At 37.3% G+C, this 25,581-nt stretch overlaps 1 protein-coding gene and 1 long non-coding RNA gene across 2 annotated transcripts in view; one reads left to right on the forward strand and one right to left on the reverse strand.

Moving 5' to 3' along the window:
• The window catches only part of smad3a (SMAD family member 3a), a 37,462-nt gene extending 20,657 nt beyond the window's left edge, over positions 1-16,805 (forward strand). The window contains exons 3-9 of the mRNA XM_067440449.1: positions 4,881-5,015; positions 6,300-6,374; positions 6,732-6,782; positions 8,194-8,406; positions 8,493-8,630; positions 8,770-8,914; positions 14,305-16,805. Of these exons, the coding sequence (XP_067296550.1) occupies positions 4,881-5,015; positions 6,300-6,374; positions 6,732-6,782; positions 8,194-8,406; positions 8,493-8,630; positions 8,770-8,914; positions 14,305-14,428 (881 nt within the window). The 3' untranslated portion in view covers positions 14,429-16,805. The remainder of the gene's footprint in view (positions 1-4,880; positions 5,016-6,299; positions 6,375-6,731; positions 6,783-8,193; positions 8,407-8,492; positions 8,631-8,769; positions 8,915-14,304) is intronic.
• A 417-nt stretch (positions 16,806-17,222) lies between these two features.
• LOC137084487 (uncharacterized) lies at positions 17,223-18,043 on the reverse strand. The gene is made up of 3 exons (XR_010906762.1): positions 17,906-18,043; positions 17,665-17,712; positions 17,223-17,357 (listed from the first exon to the last, which is right to left on the reverse strand). It is a non-coding gene; the product is annotated as an uncharacterized lncRNA (long non-coding RNA).
• Positions 18,044-25,581: the final 7,538 nt, after the last annotated feature.

A 25,581-nucleotide genomic window follows, 5' to 3' on the forward strand; every position in this document is an offset into this window, starting at 1 on the left:
ATATATATATATATATATATATATATATATATATATATATATATATATATATCTATATATATATATATATATATCTATATTATATACAGGTCCTTCTAAAAAAAAAAAAAAAAAGCATATTGTGATAAAAGTTCATTATTTTCCATAATGTAATGATAAAAATTAAACTTTCATATAATTTAGATTCATTGCACAACAACTGAAATATTTCAGGTCTTTTATTGTTTTAATACTGATGATTTTGGCATACAGCTCATGAAAACCCAAAATTCCTATCTCAAAAAATTAGCATATCATGAAAAGGTTCTCTAAACGAGCTATTAACCTAATCATCTGAATCAACTAATTAACTCTAAACACCTGCAAAAGATTCCTGAGGCTTTTAAAAACTCCCAGCCTGGTTCATTACTCAAAACCGCAATCATGGGTAAGACCGCCGACCCGACCCTGTCCAGAAGGCCATCATTGACACCCTCAAGCGAGAGGGTAAGACACAGAAAGAAATTCCTGAACGAATAGGCTGTTCCCAGAGTGCTGTATCAAGGCATCTCAGTGGGAAGTCTGTGGGAAGGAAAAAGTGTGGCAAAAAATGCTGCACAACGAGAAGAGGTGACCGACCCTGAGGAAGATTGTGGAGAAGGACCGATTCCAGACCTTGGGGGACCTGCGGAAGCAGTGGACTGAGTCTGGAGTAGAAACATCCAGAGCCACCGTGCACAGGCGTGTGCAGGAAATGGGCTACAGGTGCCCGCATTCCCCAGGTCAAGCCACTTTGGGGCTACAGAGAAGCAGCACTGGACTGTTGCTCAGTGGTCCAAAGTACTTTTTTCAGATGAAAGCAAATTTTGCATGGAAGACTGGGGAGAAGGAAATGCCAAAATGCCTGAAGTCCAGTGTCAAGTACCCACAGTCAGTGATGGTCTGGGGTGCCATGTCAGCTGCTGGTCCACTGTGTATTATCAAGGGCAGGGTAAATGCAGCTAGCTATCAGGAGATTTTGGAGCACTTCATGCTTCCATCTGCTGAAAAGCTTTATGGAGATGAAGATTTAGTTTTTCAGCACGACCTGACACCTGCTCACAGTGCCAAAACCACTGGTAAATGGTTTACTGACCATGGTATTACTGTGCTCAATTGGCCTGCCAACTCTCCTGACCTGAACCCCATAAAGAATCTGTGGGATATTGTGAAGAGAAAGTTGAGAGACGCAAGACCCCACACTCTAGATGAGCTTAAGGCCGCTATCGAAGCATCCTGGGCCTCCATAACACCTCAGCAGTGCCACAGGCTGATCGCCTCCATGCCACGCCGCAGTGAAGCAGTCATTTCTGCAAAAGGATTCCCGACCAAGTATTGAGTGCATAACTGATCATAATTATTTGAAGGTTGACTTTTTTTTTTGTATTAAAAACACTTTTCTTTTATTGGTCGGATGAAATGTGCAATTTTTTTAGATTTTTTAGAATTTTGGGTTTTCATGAGCTGTATGACAAAATCATCAGTATTAAAACAATAAAAGACCTGAAATATTTCAGTTGGTGTGCAAAGAATCTAAAATATATGAACGTTTAATTTTTATCATTAAATTCTGGAAAATAAAAACTTTTATCACAATATGCAATTTTTTTTTAGAAGGACCTGTATATGTATGTATGTGTGTGTATATATATATATATATATATATATATATATATATATATATATATATATATATATATATATATATATATATATATATATATATATATATATATACTAGGGCTGGGACAACGCGGCGACGTCATCGATGACGTTGACGCAAAAAATACGTCGACGCAAAATATGCGCGTCGATTGGTCAGACTCAAAATAAAGATGGCGGCGCCGGAGAGTAGTAGCAACCATAGATGTACATAATAAAGTATATTATGTAATTAAGTATATTATTTATTATGTACATCTATGGTAGCAACACGAGTGGCTCCTCAGACTTCCAGAAGTGCAAGGCTTGCGGGTTGGCCACAGTCTATGTGGTTGGCGCGCGGTGCGCACGGAGCATCACAGGCATGCGCGCACGCGTTTTGTTGTCACGGCTACATAAACAAATTTCTGCACACAGGAAGAAAGATGTTTTGGTAATATTTGATGTATTTTAATCACAAAAACAAACGTTTGCATCAAGTGAAAGCATCGGGCACATTGGCTACGTTACCTACATAATAAGCTGTTTTAAATTTAAAATGTTCAATGTCTAATCGCGCTGATGTGACCGAGGGTATCCATCCTCTAAGTGAGCAGTTTCATCCCAGGACTATTCCGGTTTTAAACGGAATATTGGCGCCCGTAATGCACTCTACATGTAACTTTTTTCACTGTCATGCCGCGGATGCGCGTGGCGTTTCTGTTGCGTGTCAGCCACGGGGCGGCTGCGTGGAGTTTTCTCTGCCTTTGCACACTAGAAGCGTGTCTGACGCGACGCTGCTGCTGCTATTGATGCGGAGGGAAGCCCTATTCCTAATGTTAAACATAAATAGCCTACTGATACAGCAAAGAAAACGTCGGGATTAGCCACATATCTATGGTATTGACGGCAAAATAGGCTACAGAATATTTCGTTCTGTATTGACAGTTGCAATATTTCAAAATCGATAATTGACGTTTTTTATTATTACAATTAGGCCTATATATTTGCATTTATGTAAACCTACAGACTTTCAAACATGAAAATGTAATTTAATAATATGTATTCGTGTCAAAATGATATATAAACATCTTTTCCTATTCTATTTTGCCCGGAGACGCTCCCAACACACGTGAAAAATAGGCGCTCTTCTATTTCCAGCATGCACGCGTTTTCCGCGCGTCACAGGCAGTGTGCAAACTCCAACCTGTTAACATGTGAGCCTATGATGTGAGCCGAAACAAAAACGGACACGCCACGCAGCCGAGACGCTCACGCTTGCAGTGTGTCCCCGGATTTGATTAACCAACTTGTTGATATTTAATCGATGGGCATAGCCTGTAGGCTGAGTTGCATACATAGAAAAATCGTATAATATGTTTCTTTGTTGTAGGTTAATACTTATTTATTTGTGTGTGTGTGTGTGTGTGTGTGTGTGTGTGTGTGTGTGTGTGTGTGTGTGTGTGTGTGTGTGTGTGTGTGTGTGTGTGTGTGTGTGTGTAGCCTACTTTATGTTTTCAAGGTTTTATTGAATGCATTGCTCTTGTATAGTCTTACTTTGGAATTTTAAGAGCAATAAACATATATTGCAATGTTAAGGAATTCGTTTTTTCATTCAGATAATTAAATCAACATGTATAAATTGCTATTAGGCAATTAATGGGGAGATAATCGGTAATCGAATCGAATCGTAACCGAATCGGACAGGAAAAATTAGTCGTTAGATTAATCGATGCATCGAAAAAATAATCGCTAGATTAATCGTTTAAAAAATAATCGTTTATCCCAGCCCTAATATATACACATATACATATACATATACATACAGTGCCTTGCGAAAGTATTCGGCCCCCTTGAACTTTGCGACCTTTTGCCACATTTCAGGCTTTAAACATAAAGATATAAAACTATTTTTTGTGAAGAATCAACAACAATTTGGACAGTGAGGATAATTTTTTGCACGCCCAATTTTTCAGTTTTTGATTTGTTAAAAAAGTTTGAAATATCCAATAAATTTCATTCCACTTCATGATTGTGTCCCACTTGTTTTTGATTCTTCACAAAAAATTACAGTTTTATATCTTTGTTTGAAGCCTGAAATGTGGCAAAAGGTCGCAAAGTTCAAGGGGGCCGAATACTTTCGCAAGGCACTGTGTATATGTATATGTATATATATGTGTGTGTATACATACATACCTGTACATACATACATACATACATACATACAGACACACACATATATATATATATATATATATATATATATATATATATATATATATATATATATATATATAATTTTTTTATTTTTATTTTTTTATTAATTTATTATGTCATTAATACACCAGGTGTAAATTGGTATGTGTCTCCCTCGTCAACTTGGGGTTTGATTGACCAAAACACATCTTAATACCCGGTGTAAATTAATTATTATAGAGCCTTTATGAATCATTTAAATAAAATAGGTTTGGATGAATGATTCAATGGCTTGCTCATAAAGACTTGGCTTGTTTCATTACTGAATGAATCGGCATGTTGAACAAATCTTTGGAATGAATGATTCAATGACAAATACATTTTTTAAATGTAAGGATTCAGATCTGAATGTCCCGGTGTGATTTTGACTGGCGAATCGTCATTTAGGAATGAGATTTGTGTGGGTGTTTGAATCCAGGATCATAATCTTTTAACAATTAATTGTTCAGCTCTACCTGACATTAGTTTTAGTAGATAATACTGAGTAATTAGTAATATATGTAGTAAGTATATGCACAAGTATCTGGAAGCCATCAGAGGCAGAATGTGTCAGAAAAACTCCCTTTTGAAGGGTAGGCGGTCACTAAAAAGCCGGGCTCCTACTAGTGTGTCCCACAAAACCGAAAATCTCTGACTGTTCTGTTCAGACAGGGGAGTCCTGATTTAATCAGGAATAGCATTTTAGCCTTTAGCTAAATATGATTATTTTTATTTCTTATACATTGTATTTTTATTTCTTATGCATATGTTGTGATTATTCTATCATTATCATTTCAATACCTTTTCTATGTAAAGCACTTTGAATTGCCATTGTGTATGAAATGTACTATATAAATAAACTCGCCTTGCCTTGCCAAGTATATATTGTGCAAGTTGTGAATGAAAACATGTGTTTTTGTTATCATCTTTTTTCTTTTCTTTCTCATTGGTTTTCATTTTCTCTCGCTCTCTCTCTCTTTCTGAAGTTCTTCCTCCAGTGCTGGTGCCTCGTCACACTGAAATTCCCAGTGAGTTTCCTCCTCTAGATGACTACAGTCACTCCATCCCAGAAAACACCATTTTTCCCGCCGGCATCGAACCCCAAAGCAACTACATACCAGGTAGAAGACAAATAATGTTCATCCAAAAAAATAATTATTTAGAATTTTAATCTTAATTTAAAAAAAATTCAAGCAGATTTCTTTTATAAAGAGTAATTTTATATATTTATACCTGTTTTTATTTATAACTGTAACTGAACTTCAGATGTGCTTCACATTATCTGTGTCTGCGTGTTGATATCAGTGATAGTAATTAAGTATATAATATAGTAGATAGTAGATAATAATAAGTATAATATCTATTTGCTGTTTCAAATTTTATAATTGGATGTTTATTTCGATTTAAGCTGCTCTGAAACTAGACATAGTTTAAACATTTTTAGCGCAGTTGTTGATTGACATGTGAGAAGGCAGCCATTGTTGTCTAGGACTCATCAGCATTTACACTATAGACATAATGTGGTCACATGCGTTTCTGACCTTACATTACCATCCAAACGTTTGGGGTCAATATGATTTTCTTTTTTATTAAATATTTTTAACAATGATGCACGTGACAAATTTAACAAAGTTAAAAGATTACTATCTTAAAATGCTATTCCTTGGAACTGATTCATCTGAAAAGAATTGATTGAACATTGATAATAAGTAGACATTTTCATGAGCACCAAATCAGCATAATAGAATAAGTTATGAAGGATTGTGTGACATTGATAACTGTAATGGCAGAGAGTACATGTGAAGCCTTAACTGTTCACACAAGCAACCCATAAGAGAAAAAGGAGCATGGGTAAACAATCACAGTCATTAAACTTTTTAACTATTTATTAATCCAAACTACAGGCCTCTTTTCTTATTTTTTGACCAGTAAATACATTTCTGCATGAAAAATTAGCTATGGCCCTGTTACTTATTATATTTGTAGGACTACTCAAGAGATGTTTAAACGTTTTACAAGTCAACAATTTACTCTAAAGTGATTTTAAAGACTACTTTTGTCAACATAAGGGGAAGATTATCCCATGGAGTCTGTATGGAGTGGCTTTGGCTGGGATTAGTTCCATCTGAATAGTATTTGCTTTAGAGAGGCAGTCTGTTGCTGTAATAGTGTGTTGTTTCATATCCTGCTGCTGAAACTGAGCTGACCCCAGCTTTATAAATCAGGTGTCTAATGTGAAGGGGGAAAATAAAACCCTTTTGACACATTGTTTCTGCTGCACCTGCTAGATATTGCCGGATGTGTTTGCTGATGTGCCTAATTTTTCATCTATCAGCTGGGTTACTGTTATGGTTGTGTACAATTTGTACAAAATGCAGGCTAACCTGTGTGCTTCTGTGTTACAGAGACGCCCCCTCCAGGCTACATCAGTGAGGATGGCGAGACCAGTGACCATCAGATGAACCGCAGCATGGACACAGGTGACGACAGTTATACCAACGCATTTGTTGCATTCTTTGATTGGTTAACACATTGAATTTTCTATAACTGCACAGCTGTGAAGCAGTTCCAGGTTTGTTATTTGGTGGCATTTCAGTTGCATATCACTTTTCCATTTTCTTTCTGACACTTAATAAGTGGTGTAAGAAAGTCGGTCTACACACAACATTTAGAGATGAAAACACATGCCTGTGATCGAATGGGAGTGGAATAATTGACTTTGCACTCTTGAACTATTGAAAATTTGAATCATAAGTGTTTTAATCAAAATTTGTTTGTCATGTTTACTGTGCATTCTTATACCATTAAATTATGAATCTGTCCTTTTTACTTTTCAGGGTCTCCAAACCTGTCACCGAATCCTGTGTCTCCTGCCCACAACAACTTAGGTAACTCTGAATGCTTGTGTGTGTATATTTTGGACCATTTTAGACATTTAAAAACGTATACATTTTATTGCAAAAACCAATATACAAAAACCAAGTGTCATCTGAAAACATGATAAATCCGAGTGAACAGGACATGAACAGCTCCAAGTACAAACGTCACAGGTTGCCATCCCTTAATTATGGTAATTACAACATGGCGTGAACTCAGAATAAGCTCATTGTTACTCAGTGACTGTCTAAATATATATGTAGTGTTATCTCTTTTTTTGGCTAATGAATCACATTTGTTAAATATCACAGTTACGGTTTATTGCGACACCATGATTGAGGGTTTTCCTGACATCCTGTTACTTTAACTGTTATTCTCCATGATTTAGACGCCACGACAAAAGGAATGATGCTGTAGCGAAGTTATGCTTGTAATCTGATTTAAATGTGATGAGAGTTAAAGACTGACGACCACAAACTAATACAAAGACAATAAATAAACTACATAACTTTTAAATGAAGTGACCACTATGGTTTTATGCAAAAACACACAAACACAGTGCAGACAGTGTAAACTGACTTGTGAACCTTTGACTCTAATAGTAAGTCAAAATAGTACTGAACTCAGTTAATGATTTGAAACGGTCTAATGACTCACTCACTGACTTGAGTCAGTCAAAGCAGTTTTTATTCACTCATTTAAGCCATTATTTTTCTCATGTCATATCCAAATGAATCAAGAACTGTTACTGTGTTAAGTGTGTTTAAAGGCTTGTGAGATCTAAATCGGTGGAAATACAGACTGATTGTCCATATAACAGTGCGTTATTAAAAATACACATTTAGAACATTTCCACAAACTGAGTTTTTGAAGAAATGTGTTTTCAGTCTCTCAGAGGAAAATGGACTGCTAAATGTATTATTTGGATGTCCCCAAAACAACTTGGATAAAAACCTCCCACTCCAAACATCCTTTCTGTTCCCATCTTAGCAAGGAAGGGCCCACAATTCCGTTTGTATCAGATTGCTTTTGCAGACACCGCTCAGATCCCACAGCGATTTCTCCTCTCAACAGCACTGGTGTATGAGTGTGCGTCAGAGAGAAAGTCTAGTGCCACGAGCCTGTAATTTTCTATAGTTTTGTGTCCAAGTGATGATGGTATTTCCTGATTCAGCCTTTATTTCTGGGAAGTAACATTTGCTCTTGACATCACAGTGCCGTCAGTTCCCAGCCTCTGTGCTCTGTCTCTTTGGATATTCTCTATCCCCACCCACCCATTTGTTTGTTTTCTTTTTTCTTTCTATTTAATTTCCACCGCCTCTATCTGTGTGTGTGCGTGTGCCTCTCAAATTCTCTCCTTTTATTCTCTCTCTCTCTCTCTCTCTCTCTCTCTCTCTCTCTCTCTCTCTCTCTCTCTCTCAGATCTACAGCCAGTGACATACTGTGAACCAGCATTCTGGTGCTCCATCTCCTACTATGAGCTGAACCAGAGAGTCGGTGAAACTTTCCATGCCTCCCAGCCCTCTTTAACGGTAGACGGCTTCACAGACCCATCCAACTCTGAGCGCTTCTGCCTAGGCCTGCTGTCCAATGTGAACCGCAACTCTGCTGTGGAGCTCACGCGCAGGCACATTGGTACGCACACATCTGTCTCAATCACTTACTCATAAGACAACATTATTTTATTTTATTATATTTATGTGGCAACCTTTTTTTTGCAGGCCGGGGTGTGCGTTTGTACTACATTGGTGGTGAAGTGTTTGCAGAGTGTCTAAGTGACAGCGCCATCTTTGTTCAGAGTCCCAACTGTAACCAACGTTACGGCTGGCACCCTGCCACTGTTTGCAAGATCCCACCAGGTAAGATAAAACGAGAGATCCTCAACAAGTAGCCCTCATCAATAGAGAGTTCAACTACTGTGTTACTGAATTGCTGTTCTGAACAGGATTAAACAGAGCTCCCTTTTTGATAGTTTTTAACCTCTTTGCATCCTTCCAGGCTGTAATCTGAAGATCTTTAATAACCAGGAATTTGCAGCTCTGTTGGCCCAGTCTGTGAATCAGGGCTTTGAGGCCGTGTACCAGCTCACCCGCATGTGCACCATTCGCATGAGCTTCGTGAAGGGCTGGGGAGCCGAGTACAGGTACTGCAATCACTTCACCCCCTTTATATCTCTCCACGTGCTTGCCACTGCCGGAATGTGGTCTTGATTTGTCTTGCTTAAAGACATTTGCATCATTTGTAATGTGGTTTTACCCAAACCACAGAAGCCGCCCATGCTTCCTGTTAAATACTTTGAATTTGATTGATTGATGTTTTTTTGTAGAAACAGGGTTACGATTGAATGGCTTAAACACCTCAACTGTTTATTTTCTTTTACATTAACAGTCATTGTCTTGATATGATTTAAATTAAATAGACCGTAATGATCACGTTAAATAAAAAAATTCTGGCCAATACAAATAATTCTCATGTTATGGCTGATAACTGATAAAATGCTGATATTAATATTCTTTTCTATTTTTTCTAAATATTGTTTTTTAAACACCAACAAAATCTATAATTTAGTTGCTTGTGAATGTAGGTGTCACACATTTATAATTTACAGTTTAAAAAAAATCAATATTCATTTTAAAATTGAAGATGTACAACATTTAACAGTGTGATTAAAATAAATGAGTTTTTAACTCATCTTTAAGTGAATTTTAGATGATGGCAAAGGTGTAGTCTAAATGTAAAAATAGTTTGTGATTTATTAGATTTTATAGAGATGTAATTAGGGCTGGGCGATATGGCCCAAAAAAATTATCACAATATAATTTTCCATCTCAGTCGATATCGATAAATATCACGATAAATGTACAATTTTTATTTCTTTAAAGTTTAAAGGCATATTTTTGCTCCTGAGTGAAAGATGTAGAAAACAGACAGTTATCTGTGGTTTTAAACTATCCTTTATTGTCAAAATATGACAAACACTTCCCAAACAGGTGAACAATTTATTAAAACTAAGGTAGATTTATTTATTAAAATCTTAATTGTGGTCAGCAGTTTTTTACTCTACACTTTATATCAATAATATTATTACTTAATCGTGTAGGTCCACTGTGCATCTCTCGCGCTCTCTCTCTCACACACACACACACCTCACCGACAGTGGGCTGGTCGCGAGAGGAGGGAGAAAGCAAAGTTCAGTATTTGTGGATCTCCAGTGAGGGCTGTCTAGTCTATTTTATTCATTTTAAAGCCGGATGACATTATTTCTCTTTTGATACAGGCGATGCTGAGTCATTAATACATCACCAAAGACAAACAATTATGATAGCAATCATGTACAAGTCCGATGTTTTAGTGATTATAGTTTGGTAGCGTTAGCTTGTTGTAAGTCACCCACTGCAACTAACAAGGTAATAAGCCTGTGTGTGAATGTAGTTAATGTAGATTTACCGCTGTGTTGGGCTCAATGTTATATGGAAGAACTTCGAAGAAGCACGATAATTTAATAATTAAATTCCGTGTGGTGAACGTGAACCTATGATAAGCATGCAGTCCACATATACGTCACCTGTTTTATGTCGGATGGGATCGCCAAAATATCTCCAAACCACTGAAGTTGAGCAAACTAACTTGTCAACGATATCTGTGTCCTCTGAGCTGGTCGTGAGCTCTGAGATTTCTTCACTATCGCTCATTTTTCTCGCTCCACTTCATTTTGATCCTCCAAGCCTGTCAGTCACTGACTGTAAACAACAGCATGTGCAGCGCCCAGAAGCGCGGTCTGCATTACGCATAGCGCATAAGCATTATATTGAGAATTTATCGAACTGTTGTTATCGTTTTATCGAGGAAAATTATATCGTGATAATCATCATTATCGTTTTATCGCCCAGCCCTAGATGTAATGGAGATTCATGATATATTAACATGTTGGTCATCAGTCTATAGAGTTTTTATTTTTATCGGTATCAGCTTATGTTAGAAATTGTATTATACATGCTTGGTTTAGTTTAATTAAGTCATTTAGAAAAAAGATTATAGAATTAAATCATATATAGTAAATTCAGATGTATCAACTGAATGTATCAACTGAAAAGTATTATCAGCTTATGAGTGTCAGCCAAAAATCGTGTAATAATATTGTGCATCCCTAATATCCAACATCGACTGATAATGAAAAAGTAGAAAACCTCTAATATCAGCAGATATAATTAGTCATGACAAAAGTTGGTAAAAGAAGCCCAAACCATTTTATTGCTCTGTAGAACAATAGTAGGGAATGTCGCTTCACAGCTATTTGAGAATGGACAGTCCAGCTGGGTCATGGCAGGGTCTGACAGGCTGTAATACCTGTTTTTCCCAGTCTGCCTCGCTCTGGTGTAGAGCTCTGATGTAGCAAAGCAACCCGGTGTCCACCAGCATAGCGTGTCCGTCATATAAACTGTTAGGTCTGTGCTGGCAAATCATTCCACACCAAACAAACTCACACATGGTGTGCCTCAAAATGTCTCAGAGTTTCCTGGTCTCTCTTTTTTCTCTTCCCCTCATTCTCTTGTGAGTAACTTCATTGTTTGAGCCCATGGAACCAAGACCCTAATTAGAAACAGTTGTGGGTTTTGACCATGGACATCTGTAGAGAAAGCTTGAGAAGAGAGTGGGAAAGAGTAGGACTGGTGTGAGAGAGAGTGAGACTGTGGTTTCTAGACAGCTTGGCTTGTGAAGACACAATCTGAGCTGTGTCAGGTTTCAGCAGACACCCACTCTTTCTCTCTCACGCCCCTCCATGTCTCCCCCACCTTCAGATTAGGGCGAATGATTTAGAAAATTAATCTAATTGTGATTAGATTTCCGTATTATTCAACAAAGACAAGCAGTAAATAATTGTGTAGTAATGGTGGGAATCTTTAATGTAATTATAAATACTTATACATTTTAAATATATAAACTAATAGAGCCTCATAACATAAAAGCTAGTAAATAATAAAGAGGAACAAAAAACATTGCAAGCAATGAATAAAGTGTGCTTTCAGCATTTAAGAGTATCTGAACTATGAGTCATTTTCTCATCTTTATTGTTATTTGATTATTAATGATGACATCATTAGGAGACCTGTATTCACATAATAATGCTCAGATCTTTTTTGAAATAATATAAGATGTGGTTTGTCCTGTCTGTTTAATTCCTTAAGACATTATGTTTACTTTATTTTTTTGCTTTCAAGACTATGTATACTTTCATTTTGCATCATAAAAACTTTTTGAGACGTGCAAGGACGCATGCACGAGGTCTCTTCATAAAGTGTGGTGGAAGCATTTGAAACTGAAAGCCTTCTGTCAGTGAGTTTCCTATGTTTAATATATAAGCACTGCATTCCAAATAACGTAAATGAAGCCTTCATATAGCATTTGTAAGGAAAATACCGGCGGGTGAGAACACGCTCTGTAAGCGTAACATCAAGCAAAGCGCACATTTCTCAAAGCGCACGTTTCTCAAAGCGCATATCCTGTGCAATGAATCCCACGAATGTCACTGTAATTCGCTTAAACCTTTCCAAACTTTATTAAATATTATTTTAGGTTTTGGTAGAGTGTGTGAGAGGAAATGGAAGCAAGCAGAATACGGTTGTTTCTAAAACACACGCAACCCCATTGCGCACATACAGTTAAAATCTAAGCTCACATTTGTTCCGGAATCATTGGAGAGAGAATCTTTTTTCCCAGCCCATTGTATATTATGACTAACACAATATTAGATCGATTAAATACAAACTGTTCTTTCTTGTAGGCCAAGTTGGTGCTTCTTCTGCAGACTGCGCGTCATGTGACCAGAGTGTAATCGCAGCCATTGCGGTTTAAAAATCTTTTGTCATATCGCAATATTATCGCAAAAGCAATTTATTGTTAAGCCTTACTTCAGATCCACCTCTTTAAGTACTGACAAACTCTCCCTGTTGCAGTTTAAAAATACGTGAGCTGCCCCAGATTACTTGTTTAATGACTACAGTAGATTTCACCTCCTCATTTTTGGTTGTATTCATTCATTTCTTTTCTAAAACTTAACATTAAAAGTGTCAATATGTTTGCGGTATCTACATGGAAGAGGAAACTTCTGAATTTAGGAAGAGCCTTCCTCTTTTACTTCCTCAGTCCTGCTCTCCTACTTTCTCTCTTTCCATTACTTCATCTCTTTTTAACTCTTTAAATCGTATGCTGTATTTCAGCACTCCCCTTATGAATAGTCAAGGGTTTGTTCATACATGGCTGAAAGATTTACTAATAAACTTGTCCTTTGAACTCTCTATTCATCAAAGAATCCTGAAAAATGTTTCAGAAAACTAATGATTAAGCAGCACAGCTGTTTTCAACATTGATGATAAGAAATGTTACTTGAGTGGCAAATCAGCATATTAGAATGATTCTGAAGGACACTGAAGACTGGATGTAAATATTTTAAAGTTTTTCACGTCTTCACTATCACACATTCTCTGTGCACAGTGTAAAGATTCGACAAATTAATAATAAAATGTATTGCTGCCTGTTTTCATTATTGATTATTATATAATGATTATATCTTAAAATTAAATGACTAAATCATGTAGTAGGTGATTGACTGATTAGAGGAAGTCTCAGTGAGAAGTGGAACGTGAACAGTGTAAGGTGTTATGAGCACAAGCGATGGAAACGCGAGTGTTGTGTAAGCGTTGTGGAATGTAAAAGAAGTGTGTTTGGCAGTAAGTACGTCCCTATGAGGGACCAAAGCAAAGAACAGCACAGCAGAGTTTATATCGCAGTTCATATCCAGACAATCCGGCTCTAGACAGTCATTCACAGTAAATAATGTTAGTGGACGATTTATTAACAATCTGGTCATGCTTGAAAAAATCTGTATATTATTAGTTTGAAAACCTTAATGTATATTTTAAAAACATGTATATTTTAAATACATTAAAATTTAATTTATGTCATGATTTACCCACTCTGACGTCATTCCAAATCTGTATGACTTACTTTCTTCTGCAGAACAGAATAATATTTTATAAGATATTTTGAAGAATGTTGGTGACCAAACAGTTTTGGAGACCATTGACTTCCATTTCTCAGAAAATCTTTTTTTGTGTTCCACAGAAGAATGATAGCATGATTATATGATACTATTTTCATTTTAGCCATACTTAATGTTTCAACATTATTGCATTAGAATATAATAATTAATAATTATATAATATAATATAATAAACAACCAAATGACAATTATTTTTCTTTTATTGTTATTATGAAAGATAAGAAAAATATTTCAATAAGAGTTTTGGTAGGCTTTAAATTATAAAAAAGAAAGAAAAAAAGGTTATGATTAATGTTACTGATGAAAATGTGCGATGATATTAATTTGTTAATCACTGACATCTCTTTGCAATCACTGATCTGACGCAGTTAAATTTATATTTTTATAAGTGTGGCTTAAGTGTATGAATATTTTTGGCCACTTTGTGTTTCTGCTTTCTGACCTCTCTTTATTTCTCTCTGTAATTCTGTCAGGCGGCAGACAGTGACTAGCACCCCCTGCTGGATAGAGCTGCACCTGAACGGTCCTCTGCAGTGGCTGGACAAAGTGCTCACTCAGATGGGCTCCCCCTCCATTCGCTGCTCGAGTGTGTCATAGGAAAAACGCTCCCTGCACTAACACAACATTTACCACAAGATCTGGAAATAAAAAGTTCCTTCAGGAGTCGAAGGCTGAAAACATTTATACCTGCCAACTAATTGGGTTCCACAGACTCGGTAGCACTTTCACATGTGTTTGTCTCATGTTGGAGGAGTGTATTACAGAATGTGTATATACTTGTTTTTATGTTGTTATTATTAGCCATTTTTATTGCCATTATTGATATAAAATATTGCCATTTATATACATTTTGTTATACTGTAGCATGTGTATGTAAGATCTCTCCTCTGTTGTGATGCTGTTATGTTAGGTACATTTTTACCATAACAGAGGCTTTGTTTTTTTTAAGAGATACTTTTTTTTTTAAAGTGAAGATATTACGTTTTTCAAATATCAGTTAAACTGTATTGTTGAGCTTCTTTTTTTTTTTTTTGGTTTGATCAAAATAATGGAAACTTGGCCCATGTCATAATGTTATGTAGTACATATCAAGAGGTCTTGCCCTTGTTTATGAGAAGGAAACAGGATGTCTTTGACTTCTTGTGTCCAACATGACACTTTTAGCAGTGTGTTCAGATATTGAATACTCAAATTAATATTGCTTTTCGGGTTTCTTCAACACATTACATTTCCACATCACATTTTGTCCAAGCCAGTGAAATATGCTGGACAGCACTTTAAAAAAAAATCATTAAACCGAATACTATATAACAACCTTCATATGTGCACATAACAGTTTATGTAACACTTGTGAACGTGTTATCTAGGTTTCACAGTATCTCTGTTATGTTTGTTGAAATGTTAGGGGCTTTTGTCATTGTACAGGTGGTGAGAGCCTGATACTCCTCCTACAGCAGATTTCCAGTTGTAGTGTTTTTCATCTCTCATTACAGACCCATGCTAAGCATGTATGTATGTGTGTTGAGGGTTATATGAGGCTGTTTTACCTGTTTCAGCCGCCCTCTGTGAGTGTTTTGTAGTATCCAATTTCAACTTTGTCTGCAGCGAGCCGGCTGTCTGTTCTGTGGGACTGGAGTGAATGAATGTGAATTATTATTGAGTTTTACAGGATTAATCACTCATAACTTCATGTGTTGTGCCGCACTTTCATTTGTTATTCTTTAGTGAGTGGGTGAGGAGCTGTTCAAGGTCTGGTGAGGTCTCTGAGTTGTCTGCTTTGGAAATGAAACTTCATCTTTGTGTTGTGGTAGTTTTTGAAAACTGGGCATTGCATATTTTTGCATACTAAGCATTTAATGCTTCATGTCTCACAGTGTTGGTTGTGTCTAAACATTTATAGTTATACACACTTACCTGTGAGCCTGTGTCCTCACATCCTCTAGAAATAAAACCGAGTGAGTGTGCCTTCTCATCAACTTTCACAACAGTTTGTAAATGGAATATCTGAGACTTCTTCACAGGCATTCATCCATATTGATCAAGTGGGTTGTCCAGTGTTGGACCACTCAGGGTTGTGATCTTTTCTCAGCTGAACTTGTAAATATATCTGATAAATTGATTATGCATGCCTATTTTCTGAAATTCATGCCATTTGTACTGTAGACTCTATTTTGCTACCAAATATTTTTTCAGAAGTGGTACGGGAAAGTAAATGCTCTTACCTCTGTGTCTGTAACCGTCGAAAGGGGGGTGTACTGCTGGCAGGTTTTTGTAAGGTTAACCCTGTATTTTTATATATGTCAGTCGGATACTCATAGGATATGGAGAAGGGCTTGAAGAAGGGAAATGTCAGATCATGTACAGTACTTTCAGTTAGCAGCAGATCAGTGTGATGCGCTTGCAATGAGCAGCTCTGCATGCCTTTTGAATTCTCCCAACGTGTTATTAAGGAATCATGGAGGAAAGTTGCGTTTAGCATCATGTACTTCACAGATAGGAGAAAAGATGTGTGACATCTGTGTGCTTACTTTTTAAAAAGGACTGTTGTGGGATTTAGATGCTCTAAGACTTAACTTTGATAAAGTTGACGGGTTATTGTATGAATAGGATTCCTCAAAATGTATTTAAAATCTATTGATGTCATCCGGCAAGATAAAACAGAAGGTACTGATATTATTCAGGAAATGATTTATTGTCCATCTAAGCAAACATGTTTTCTTTGAGGGGAAGAAAATCAAATCTCGTTCTCAACAAATTGTTGAATATATTTTAAGTAATGTGCATTTATTGTGCTTGTGTTAAACTTTCACATTCAGTGATGTTGTGGCTTAGTGGTGATTGTTGTGCTTTCCATGTGTTAGATTTCGTCTCTGTATAAGTATATAATCTTTATTATTTCTCTCCATCTTTTAAAGCTTGTCAGGAGATAAAAATAATTGTTATTGTTGTACTTTTAATAAATATGTAAATGTAAAAGTCAGACCTGATTTGTGTCTTGTACAAACATTCTCCTTTAAGTTCCAGTAGAGTTCTGCTTATTTACTTTTTTTTTTTTAATTATGACAAAAATGTTAATCATCGTGTATTGGATACAGGTAATAAACCTGGCGTGTTCCTTTCTCTTTGCTGCAATAGGCTATGAAAGAGTCAGGGAGGCATGTGAATACTTCTGAACAGTGATTAGGCTACACAAATAATTTCAGGCAAATGCTACTATGCAGCATTACAAAACATCTATAGGCTACCTTATCGATGGATCAGACCGACACCAGAGTTTAGCTGCTTAAACTCTCAACCCAGTTCTGCTGCTGAAAAATTTACACTGAGGTTTGAGGGTCAAAACCTACTAACACGGAGGCTCATAAATGATTTACAGCTTCTCGAATGTGTGGGGCACTGTTTCAAGGTTTGCTTCAGGTTCATGAGGCAACTGAGTTTATTTCGTTAACTTTTTTCCCTTCCAAACTCCAGGTTAGGTGTAGGCTAACAGTAGTCCGGTGGATGATTTCCTTCGTGCTGGCGCTCTCTGTGGGCAGATGAGAGAAACGCATCACCACATTTCGCTGTCACAAGTTTTGTGTATGAAGCAGTGAGACGTCGATGATTGTTTTCGCTGTTGAAACCATCACTCATCGTTAAATGCCTGATTCTTTCTTCTTTCTTTTTTTTCATTCAACCAAAACACTTCACACCTTTATTGCAGAGTAAAATTTATATTAGAGTTTCTGGGCTTCACCTTTATTGGCGGGTTTTTATTGTAGTAAACAGACCGAATTCGGAGGTTCCCGAATATTCGAAGCCTATGTGATGCCTGAAATATATTATTTACTTACCCATTAGGCGACTGGAGCTGAGGGCAGACTTCACGTCTGGGTTTAAACCTTAATCATAGGGTTTAAACGAATGGCGGAAAATTCAACAGACAGTTCAGGTAAAAAAATACTGATGAAGAAGTGTGTTAATTTGTTACAACTTATTTTGTTTATCATCAATTATTTTTGCGTGTTCTTTTACTTGTGTCTTAGACTACAGACCATAAAAAAAAATACTGACACTGAATCTTCACTAGCCTACCTTCCACTGAAGAAAAGTGAAGGGGCCAACGTCCTATGGCGCTGCAGACATCTTGTGCAGATTTGGGATGAAAAATACACTTCTTTGGTACACACTTCCGTCAAAAACACACTTCTTTGGTAACATTGTTGATTTCGTGAAGTCCTGTGACAGCAGTGACCATAGAGATCCACTTTTGCAACACGACTGAAGCGTGATGTTGTGACACTTCCCGTCATTTCTGCATTTCAATTGGTTCAAATGCAGGGCTGCCTTCCCATGAGGGTCGCTGGTGCGTGCACCCTTCCGGGAAAAGAGCCCGTAAGGCCCATACAAGGACATTCCGCCCTGTTGACGTCAAGCGGACTCATACTCGGAAAAAAAACTCTCCAAAACTTGTGAGAAACCGGAATTCCAGTATTCTTGACACAGAAATACTCCATCAAAATTCCAACTTAGTTTTTGAAACTTTGTCCATTTTTAGGATGGGAATCCAAGTCTTTAACAGTGTAAAAAGCTGTCACAAAAATAAAAATACATGTCACAAAATATTAATCTGCTTGTGCTACAGTGTAAAAAAATATTTAGGAAAAAGTTACCTGGTTGCCTTAAAATTTTGAATTCATTGAAATTAAAATTTTGAGTTAATACAATGAACATTTTTTGAGATTCAACCACCTTTGTTAAAATATTAATAAAAAATTGTGTACGCATATTGGGTAATTATGTGTGTTTTATTTCTGATTACGCATGCAGTGAAACATGCCAAATAGTGCTATTTTCATGATTTATCAAATTTTTTATGTGGTTCAGACACAATAATATTTTGAGTTCCTATTTATTAAACAAATTTTCTTCATTGTATCAACTAAATTTTTTAATTTCAATAAAATCTAAATTTCAAGGCAACCAGGTTACTTACTTTTATAAGTTAAACCAAAAAAAAAAAAAAAAATTATAGTGTTGGCCTATTTTCTATTAGGTAAACTGTGTATAGACTACATATTTGTAGTTAAACTACTTTTCTCTTCTGCTCCTTTGAGTAGTGAAAATGACAACAAATAGGCCTAATCATATTTTAAAACATAAAAACATTGGTGCAAAATAAAACAGTTAAGTGCAGGGTGAACTAACTTATCGAACTACGCATAGCATTAGATTTAGATGAAAAATAAAGTGGAATAAAAGAAGGAAGGACCCTGTTATAATCATAAGTAGGCCTGTAATACAGACTGGAAGTCTTTATTATTAAAGACTAGCACTTTAGCATCACTGGATAGTGAAAGATGTCCTTACAGCTTTTGATGAAAGACTGACAGAGATAAACTGAACACATGACTCCACCTCCCTCTCATCCGGCTTACAGCATCAGGGCTAGTGACAGCCACTACCTATATTGGTAAACAAATTAATCTTCTTAAAGGTCACAATTTGCTGTAGCACGTCGCTGTCTATCGGTCTCTCTCTCTCCGTTCCCTCTTGATGAGCGCGGGAGAGGCTGTCAGATTCCCCTGCTATCAGCATTCTGCTCAGGTGACTCACACCTGATTGCGGCGCTACGCACTGCTGCGTCACAGCTGTCTCCGGACAGAAGATAAGACAGGGCCTCGCGTCTCCAACTGCCGCGCACTGGAACTCTGCCCAACGGGCGATGCGTATCTGTGTTACTGGCCAGCATTTCTCCATTCAAGCCTTCTGTCGGCGACAAAGATGTACTCTCCGTTTCTCTTTTAGATCGTGAACACCTGTTCTGCTTAAGACCTCGGCTCGGTCTCCAGAGAGCTGAGCCTCAGCGCAAAGCAAAATGATCAGGATCGTAGAACTAGGCTGCGTGTGTTAGATGTAGGCATATTTACTGTTAAAAGAAAAGGGCTTCACACACCAAATTGAGTGGAAGTCACAGGACTGATGCTATTTACTTTTTCATTGAAGTGAATGCATGTGTCAATATGTGATCACAGACAATAAACACACAAAGTGTGCTATCACCTTGTAGCCCAAGACTGTTGCCCTCTGCCACTGCAGCTAAGCAGGGTTGAGCCTGGTCAGTACCTGGATGGGAGACCTCCATAAGGAAACTAAGTTGCTGTTGGAAGAGGTGTTAGTGAGGCCAGCAGGGGGTGCTCACCCTGTAGTTTGTGTGGGTCCTAACACTCCAGTATAGTGATTGGGACACTGTCTGTATCTGAAGCTGACTCTTTGCCTTACCTTATCAGACAATGGCTTGTACGGCAGCATTTTGTGCAAGAAGGCACCTCACAAAACAAATTTCGGACAGACTTCTAAGGCAGTGTAACAGTTTAATGATCTATAGCAGAATAGTGTGAGCTTTGGTGAGGACTTGTGGGACCTAACACTTCAGACACTGTATGCTAGGGGTCTCCAAACTCTGTCCTGCAGGGCCACTCTCCTGCAGAGTTTAGCTCCAACCCCAGTTAAAAACACCCGAACCACCTAATCAGTGTCTAACTAGGGCCTTGTAAGACACTGGCTGTGACACTGGCTGACCTTATAAGGCTGCGTCCAAAACCTAGGCAGCTGACATGTTGTCTCGCTGCCTTATCAGGCAATGATTTGTAAGGCATTCACAGGAAGACAGGAAGTGAAGCTAGCATTAGATTTGAGCCTTGATGCCTTCCTACCTTAAAATGTGTTCTCTGAACGAAGGCATCCTTTTCCAGGTTTCGGACGCTGCCACTAAGCTGGTTCAGGTGTGTTTATTTGGGGTTTGAGCTAAACTCTGCAGGACAGCGGCCCTCCAGGACTGAGTTTGAAGACCCCTGCTGTGTCAAAAAGCTCTGTCCTTTGGATGAGGGCCATGAGGTGTTAAAGCGAAACCCTGAATCTCCATGCTCATTAAAAATACCATGTCATTTGAAAAAGAGTAGGGGTGTAACCCCAGCATCCTGGACAAATTTACCCATTGGTCTCTGTCCATCATCATGGCCTCCTAATCATTCCCATATATAATGATTGGCTTCATCATCCTATGGTGGGCGTTCTGTCGCAATATGGCTGCCATCGCATCAACCGGGTGGATGCTGAACATTTATGGTGTTTGAGGAGATTCCCCCTTCCATGTAAAATGGTTTGAGTGCTGAGAAGAGTGCTATAGCTAACTAATTTTTATTAATTAATTAAGTCCACATTTATTAGTGCTTTCATTTTGTCCTTCACATTCTCAGGGTTCTCTTTTGAGTGCATTAATGAAAAGGCATTTTTGTGAATTAGTGTGTTACTTTAAAAATAACTCATTTAATCCCTTTCACAGCACCAAACTGGTCCTTTTCACACCTCAATGTTTGTGTGAAGAAGTTTCAATGGAGAGTTTCCAGCTCAGAGTTTGAATAGTCAGAAACTAATGGCTTGAATTTCCTAAATGTGTAGTTATATCATGCTAGTAATAGTCAACAGAGCAGTGTAAATAATTATAAAATAGTTAAGACTGAAATGTCACTGTCTGCAAATGTATTAGGGATGAAATATAAATTGGAGATTACAAAAAGAGAAACAAAGAAAACACTAATGTTCTACGTAAAACAAGCTTAAAAACTGGGCTTGAACTTCATTAATCCGTACATGTGCATTTCTCATTTTTTATGAACATCAGCTTCATACTGTTATACAAGCTAACAACAGTTTAAAATGTGTTCATTATCAAGTTCAACTATGATAGTTGAATTGTTTTATCAAACTTACCAACGGTCTATTGTCATGTAGCTATGCCATGTGACGTCATGTGGACTGTGGAAAAGGCCTATTAAATATGCTTGTGAAAGCAATCACCTCCCTGTTCCACAGACTGCAAATCTAACAGTTTTAGTTTTAGTCCAGCAGCTGCCAAGCTCCTGATTAATGACCGCTCAATCCCTGCCCAATGAAGAGTAGCCATTTGAGTGGGACAGAAATCAAGACAGCGACCCATTACTAATAACATTCTACTCCAGCAATCTATTGAGCGCTCAGACCACTAGTGGTTATTGTACTGGTTGATGGCTGTGAGAACCATATGTGAGGCAGGGCAGCAGGTTAATAATCTTACGTTTCAGTCTGACCATTCATATCCATTTGCACTATACACTTACCTTGGTCATTTACTGCAGTACCTTATTTGATAATGGTAGAACTGAAGTCTTGATCTTGTTTATTACATGGTACTTGGTACTACATGCTCTCACAAGGTCTTGCAGTGACCTGTGGTCTTTGACTCTTTAGATTCTCATGGCTCTTTATTATTTAAGACTGCTTCAGGTTATCTAATACCTTATACCAGGAAAAACTTGGATGGCTTATTACATGTATACAACAATAGCCCTGTTAAATGTTTCTTGATCATTTTGGCCAATCATTGCCATTATATTTGAATGCATAATTTCTTTAATTTAATATACTATAGGATACTGCACGAATGTCTACACAATAAGCTACATGAAGTAATATAAATGTATTATTATCTTAGTAGCTAAAATATAAAGAAACAATTCAACAGTGCTGGGTTCAATTATTTATTTGTTTTTTAGCTTAAGTGGTACCCCACCCCAAAATGATAGTTTTCTCATCATTCACCCTCACCCTCATGCCTTTCCAGATGTATGAGAGAATTTTAATTGTTGGGTGGAGAATCCCTTTAATATCATTGGCATTGGATTGATAGATTAACTGATCCAGTCAGGGCAGCTGTAGGGTCTGTTTGGGTCATGGTATAATGTGCAACTTAATGTAGACAGATGGATTTCAATCAAAGCAACAGTTGTTGAAGTGGAGAGAAAGACAAAATAATTTCTTCTCTGTTATTAACTTACCAAATGTTGACAACGAAGTCTCAAGCCAATTTGTTCATTCCAAATTTGTGTGGTATCTCTGTCAAAGCAGTTTAGCTGCAGGGAGGAAAGGAGCAGCATCTGGATACTAATGAAGCACTGAAGAGCTTGTGCTGTTCCTAGTTGTGCTGTCATGTCATGTTGTCCTCTTGTCAGCATCACAGAGATGTTTTTATCTTCCAGTGTTCAGAAATAAGTAAAATAGCCCATTTGGTGTCATGTAATTTGATTAATGAATTTGATCAGTGTAGACCCTATAAATCACACAATTTATCAAACATATAATATTCATATGTTAAATCTCCTCTTTATGAGCAACTTTGACTCAAGATCCACTGCTGACATTTAAAGGTGCACTATGCAACTTTCCGTCCACTGGAGGGCGCCTATTCTAAACAAAGGCGTAGTTTGATGAGGCCAAGTTTGAGCACAGAATCTTGGGATATGTGATCTTCACCTCACAGCCGGTGGAAAATAGGACACGGGCAGAAATCATGTTGATGGATGCTGTTATTAACGTTACTGTAGTGTAAAGCAGAGCAGGGCCGAGTGTTGTGGAGTTGAGCAAGGCTGCTGGAGCGATTGTTAAACAAGCACACGGCTCGCGAGTACCGGGACTTTTATTATGATGGGACGGGACACAGTCGCCGAGCTCCCGCACTTCCGCGTTTCCGGTTATGATTATATGGTTAAGCAGCTCTGTTTATCATATTAGATACATTTAATTGTGTTTAAAATGATGTTATGACGTTACTCTGTGCGTTTGCTCGGCGCTGCTGTGACATGTTCACACTGCTAAAGGAAAAGTGCTTCTGCCATATAAAACTGAGGGTAACGCAGATATGACACAATTGACAGGCGACTCCCTTAAACGCTATGCTGACACGTCCTGGTTCATTAGTTAAAATAGCAATTTTCTCACAATTTACAAATAGTTGGAATAATTTGGGATATTGTAAGTACATATATACAAAATATATAACACTGGCCTAGTTTTTGGATATTTTGCAAAAATACTACATAGTGCACCTTTAAATCATTCGTTAAATATTTGCGATTATTTGAAAAACTTTTTTGACCTCCTCATAGGCTGTTTGTCCGATTTCAGCAAAACTTGATATGCATCATCTAGAGACCCTCATGGCAAAAAGTTATTAAAAGAATTTTGATCTAACAGGTAATTTTGAAGAAACATGCTTAGTTTCATGAATGTCTGTTGAAGTTTTTACAATTTAGAAATTGGAAAATGGTTTAGTATGTTTACTTTGCATTTAGAATTACGAGAACATCAGCACACACACACACACACACGTCTGGTTCACTATCTTTGTGGGGACTATCAGACGTAATGGTTTTTATACATACAAACCATATTTTCTGTCCCCCTACACTGCCCCTGCCCCTAAACCTACCCATCACAAGAAACATTCAGCATTTTTACTTTCTCAAAAAAACTCATCCTGTATGATTTATAAGCCTTTTGAAAAGTGGGGACCGCTGCTGGTTCCCACAATGTAGGTAATCTCAGGTTTTACAAACCTTATGGGGACATTTGGTCCCCACAATGTAATATAAACAAGGGCACACACACACACACACACACACACACACACACACACACACACACACACAGTAAATTCTAAACTAAAGTAAGTAAACTGTCAGACACAGACGAGGACACAGATTAGTGCAAGTGCAAAGTTTATTATCAGAGGTAACAGACACAGGTGATACTTAGATGGATGGTGACACTCAGACGAAGGACGTTGGAAGTGAAGACGATGATGATGGTAAAGACGAAGATGACGAAGGAGACGATGATGCTGAAGACGAAGAAGGTTACAGGTGAGGGCTTCGATGAAGGACAGGTAGTCACGGGTGGATCGGTGCAAGATCAGACAGTGAGTGTGAAGGTGAGGAGTGCGAATAATATGAATTATCGCATATGCAATAATTATAATGGGAACACTTTATTTTGTATAATTACTACAGTAATAACAGTAAATTATACATAATTACAAGTAACCAATCATAAATCAAACCCTATGTATTATAACCAGAGGTGGACAGTAACTAAGTACATTTACTTGAGTACTGTACTTAAGTACACTTTTTGAGTATCTGTACTTTACTTGAGTATTAGATTTTCCGGAAACTTGTGACTTTTACTTTACTACATCTGAAAGACAAATATTGTACTTTTTACTGCTCTACATTTCTATCAAAGTCGAAAGTCGTTTCTGTAGCAGCTTTGAAAGTCAGTGGATGATTTTTTTCTTCTTTAAAAGGTGTTTTTGAACACTGATCAGTTTATAGCTAAATGGAAGAAGATGGATGTCAAAAGGTTCATTTTGGCAAGTATTCACATAAACAAAGTAGATTATGTCTTAAGTTAACATAAACAGTTGGGAGAATATCAGATGTGTATCAATGTATAGGATCCGTGCGTTCGGCCGCAGAGCTCTGTAACTTTTATACAAGTTTAAATGAGTTTAAGTTAGTTGTATGCTATTATGTCAGATGGAACATCACTGACTGGCTTAAACCATGATGGCATAGTTTACATTCATACAACAACAATAAAATAATGTGCTGACATAAAAAAAAGAAATGTACTTTTGAAAACAAATACTTCTGTACTTTTACTTAAGTAAAAATCGTTTTTTACAACTTTCACTTGTGACGGAGTTATATTTGACCAGTAGTCCTGTTACTTTTACTCAAGTAATGAAGTTGTGTACTTTGTCCACCCCTGATTATAACCCTATAGTAATGTATATTACATTACATTTAATAAAGACACCTTAAAAAAGAGTGTAACCAAAATATTTAAATTTAATTTCCATCACAAAATGGAAGATTACTTTTGTTCCATCA

The sequence above is a fragment of the Pseudorasbora parva genome, chromosome 1 (assembly GCF_024679245.1).
Source record: "Pseudorasbora parva isolate DD20220531a chromosome 1, ASM2467924v1, whole genome shotgun sequence".
In the NCBI taxonomy this organism is placed as follows: domain Eukaryota; kingdom Metazoa; phylum Chordata; class Actinopteri; order Cypriniformes; family Gobionidae; genus Pseudorasbora; species Pseudorasbora parva.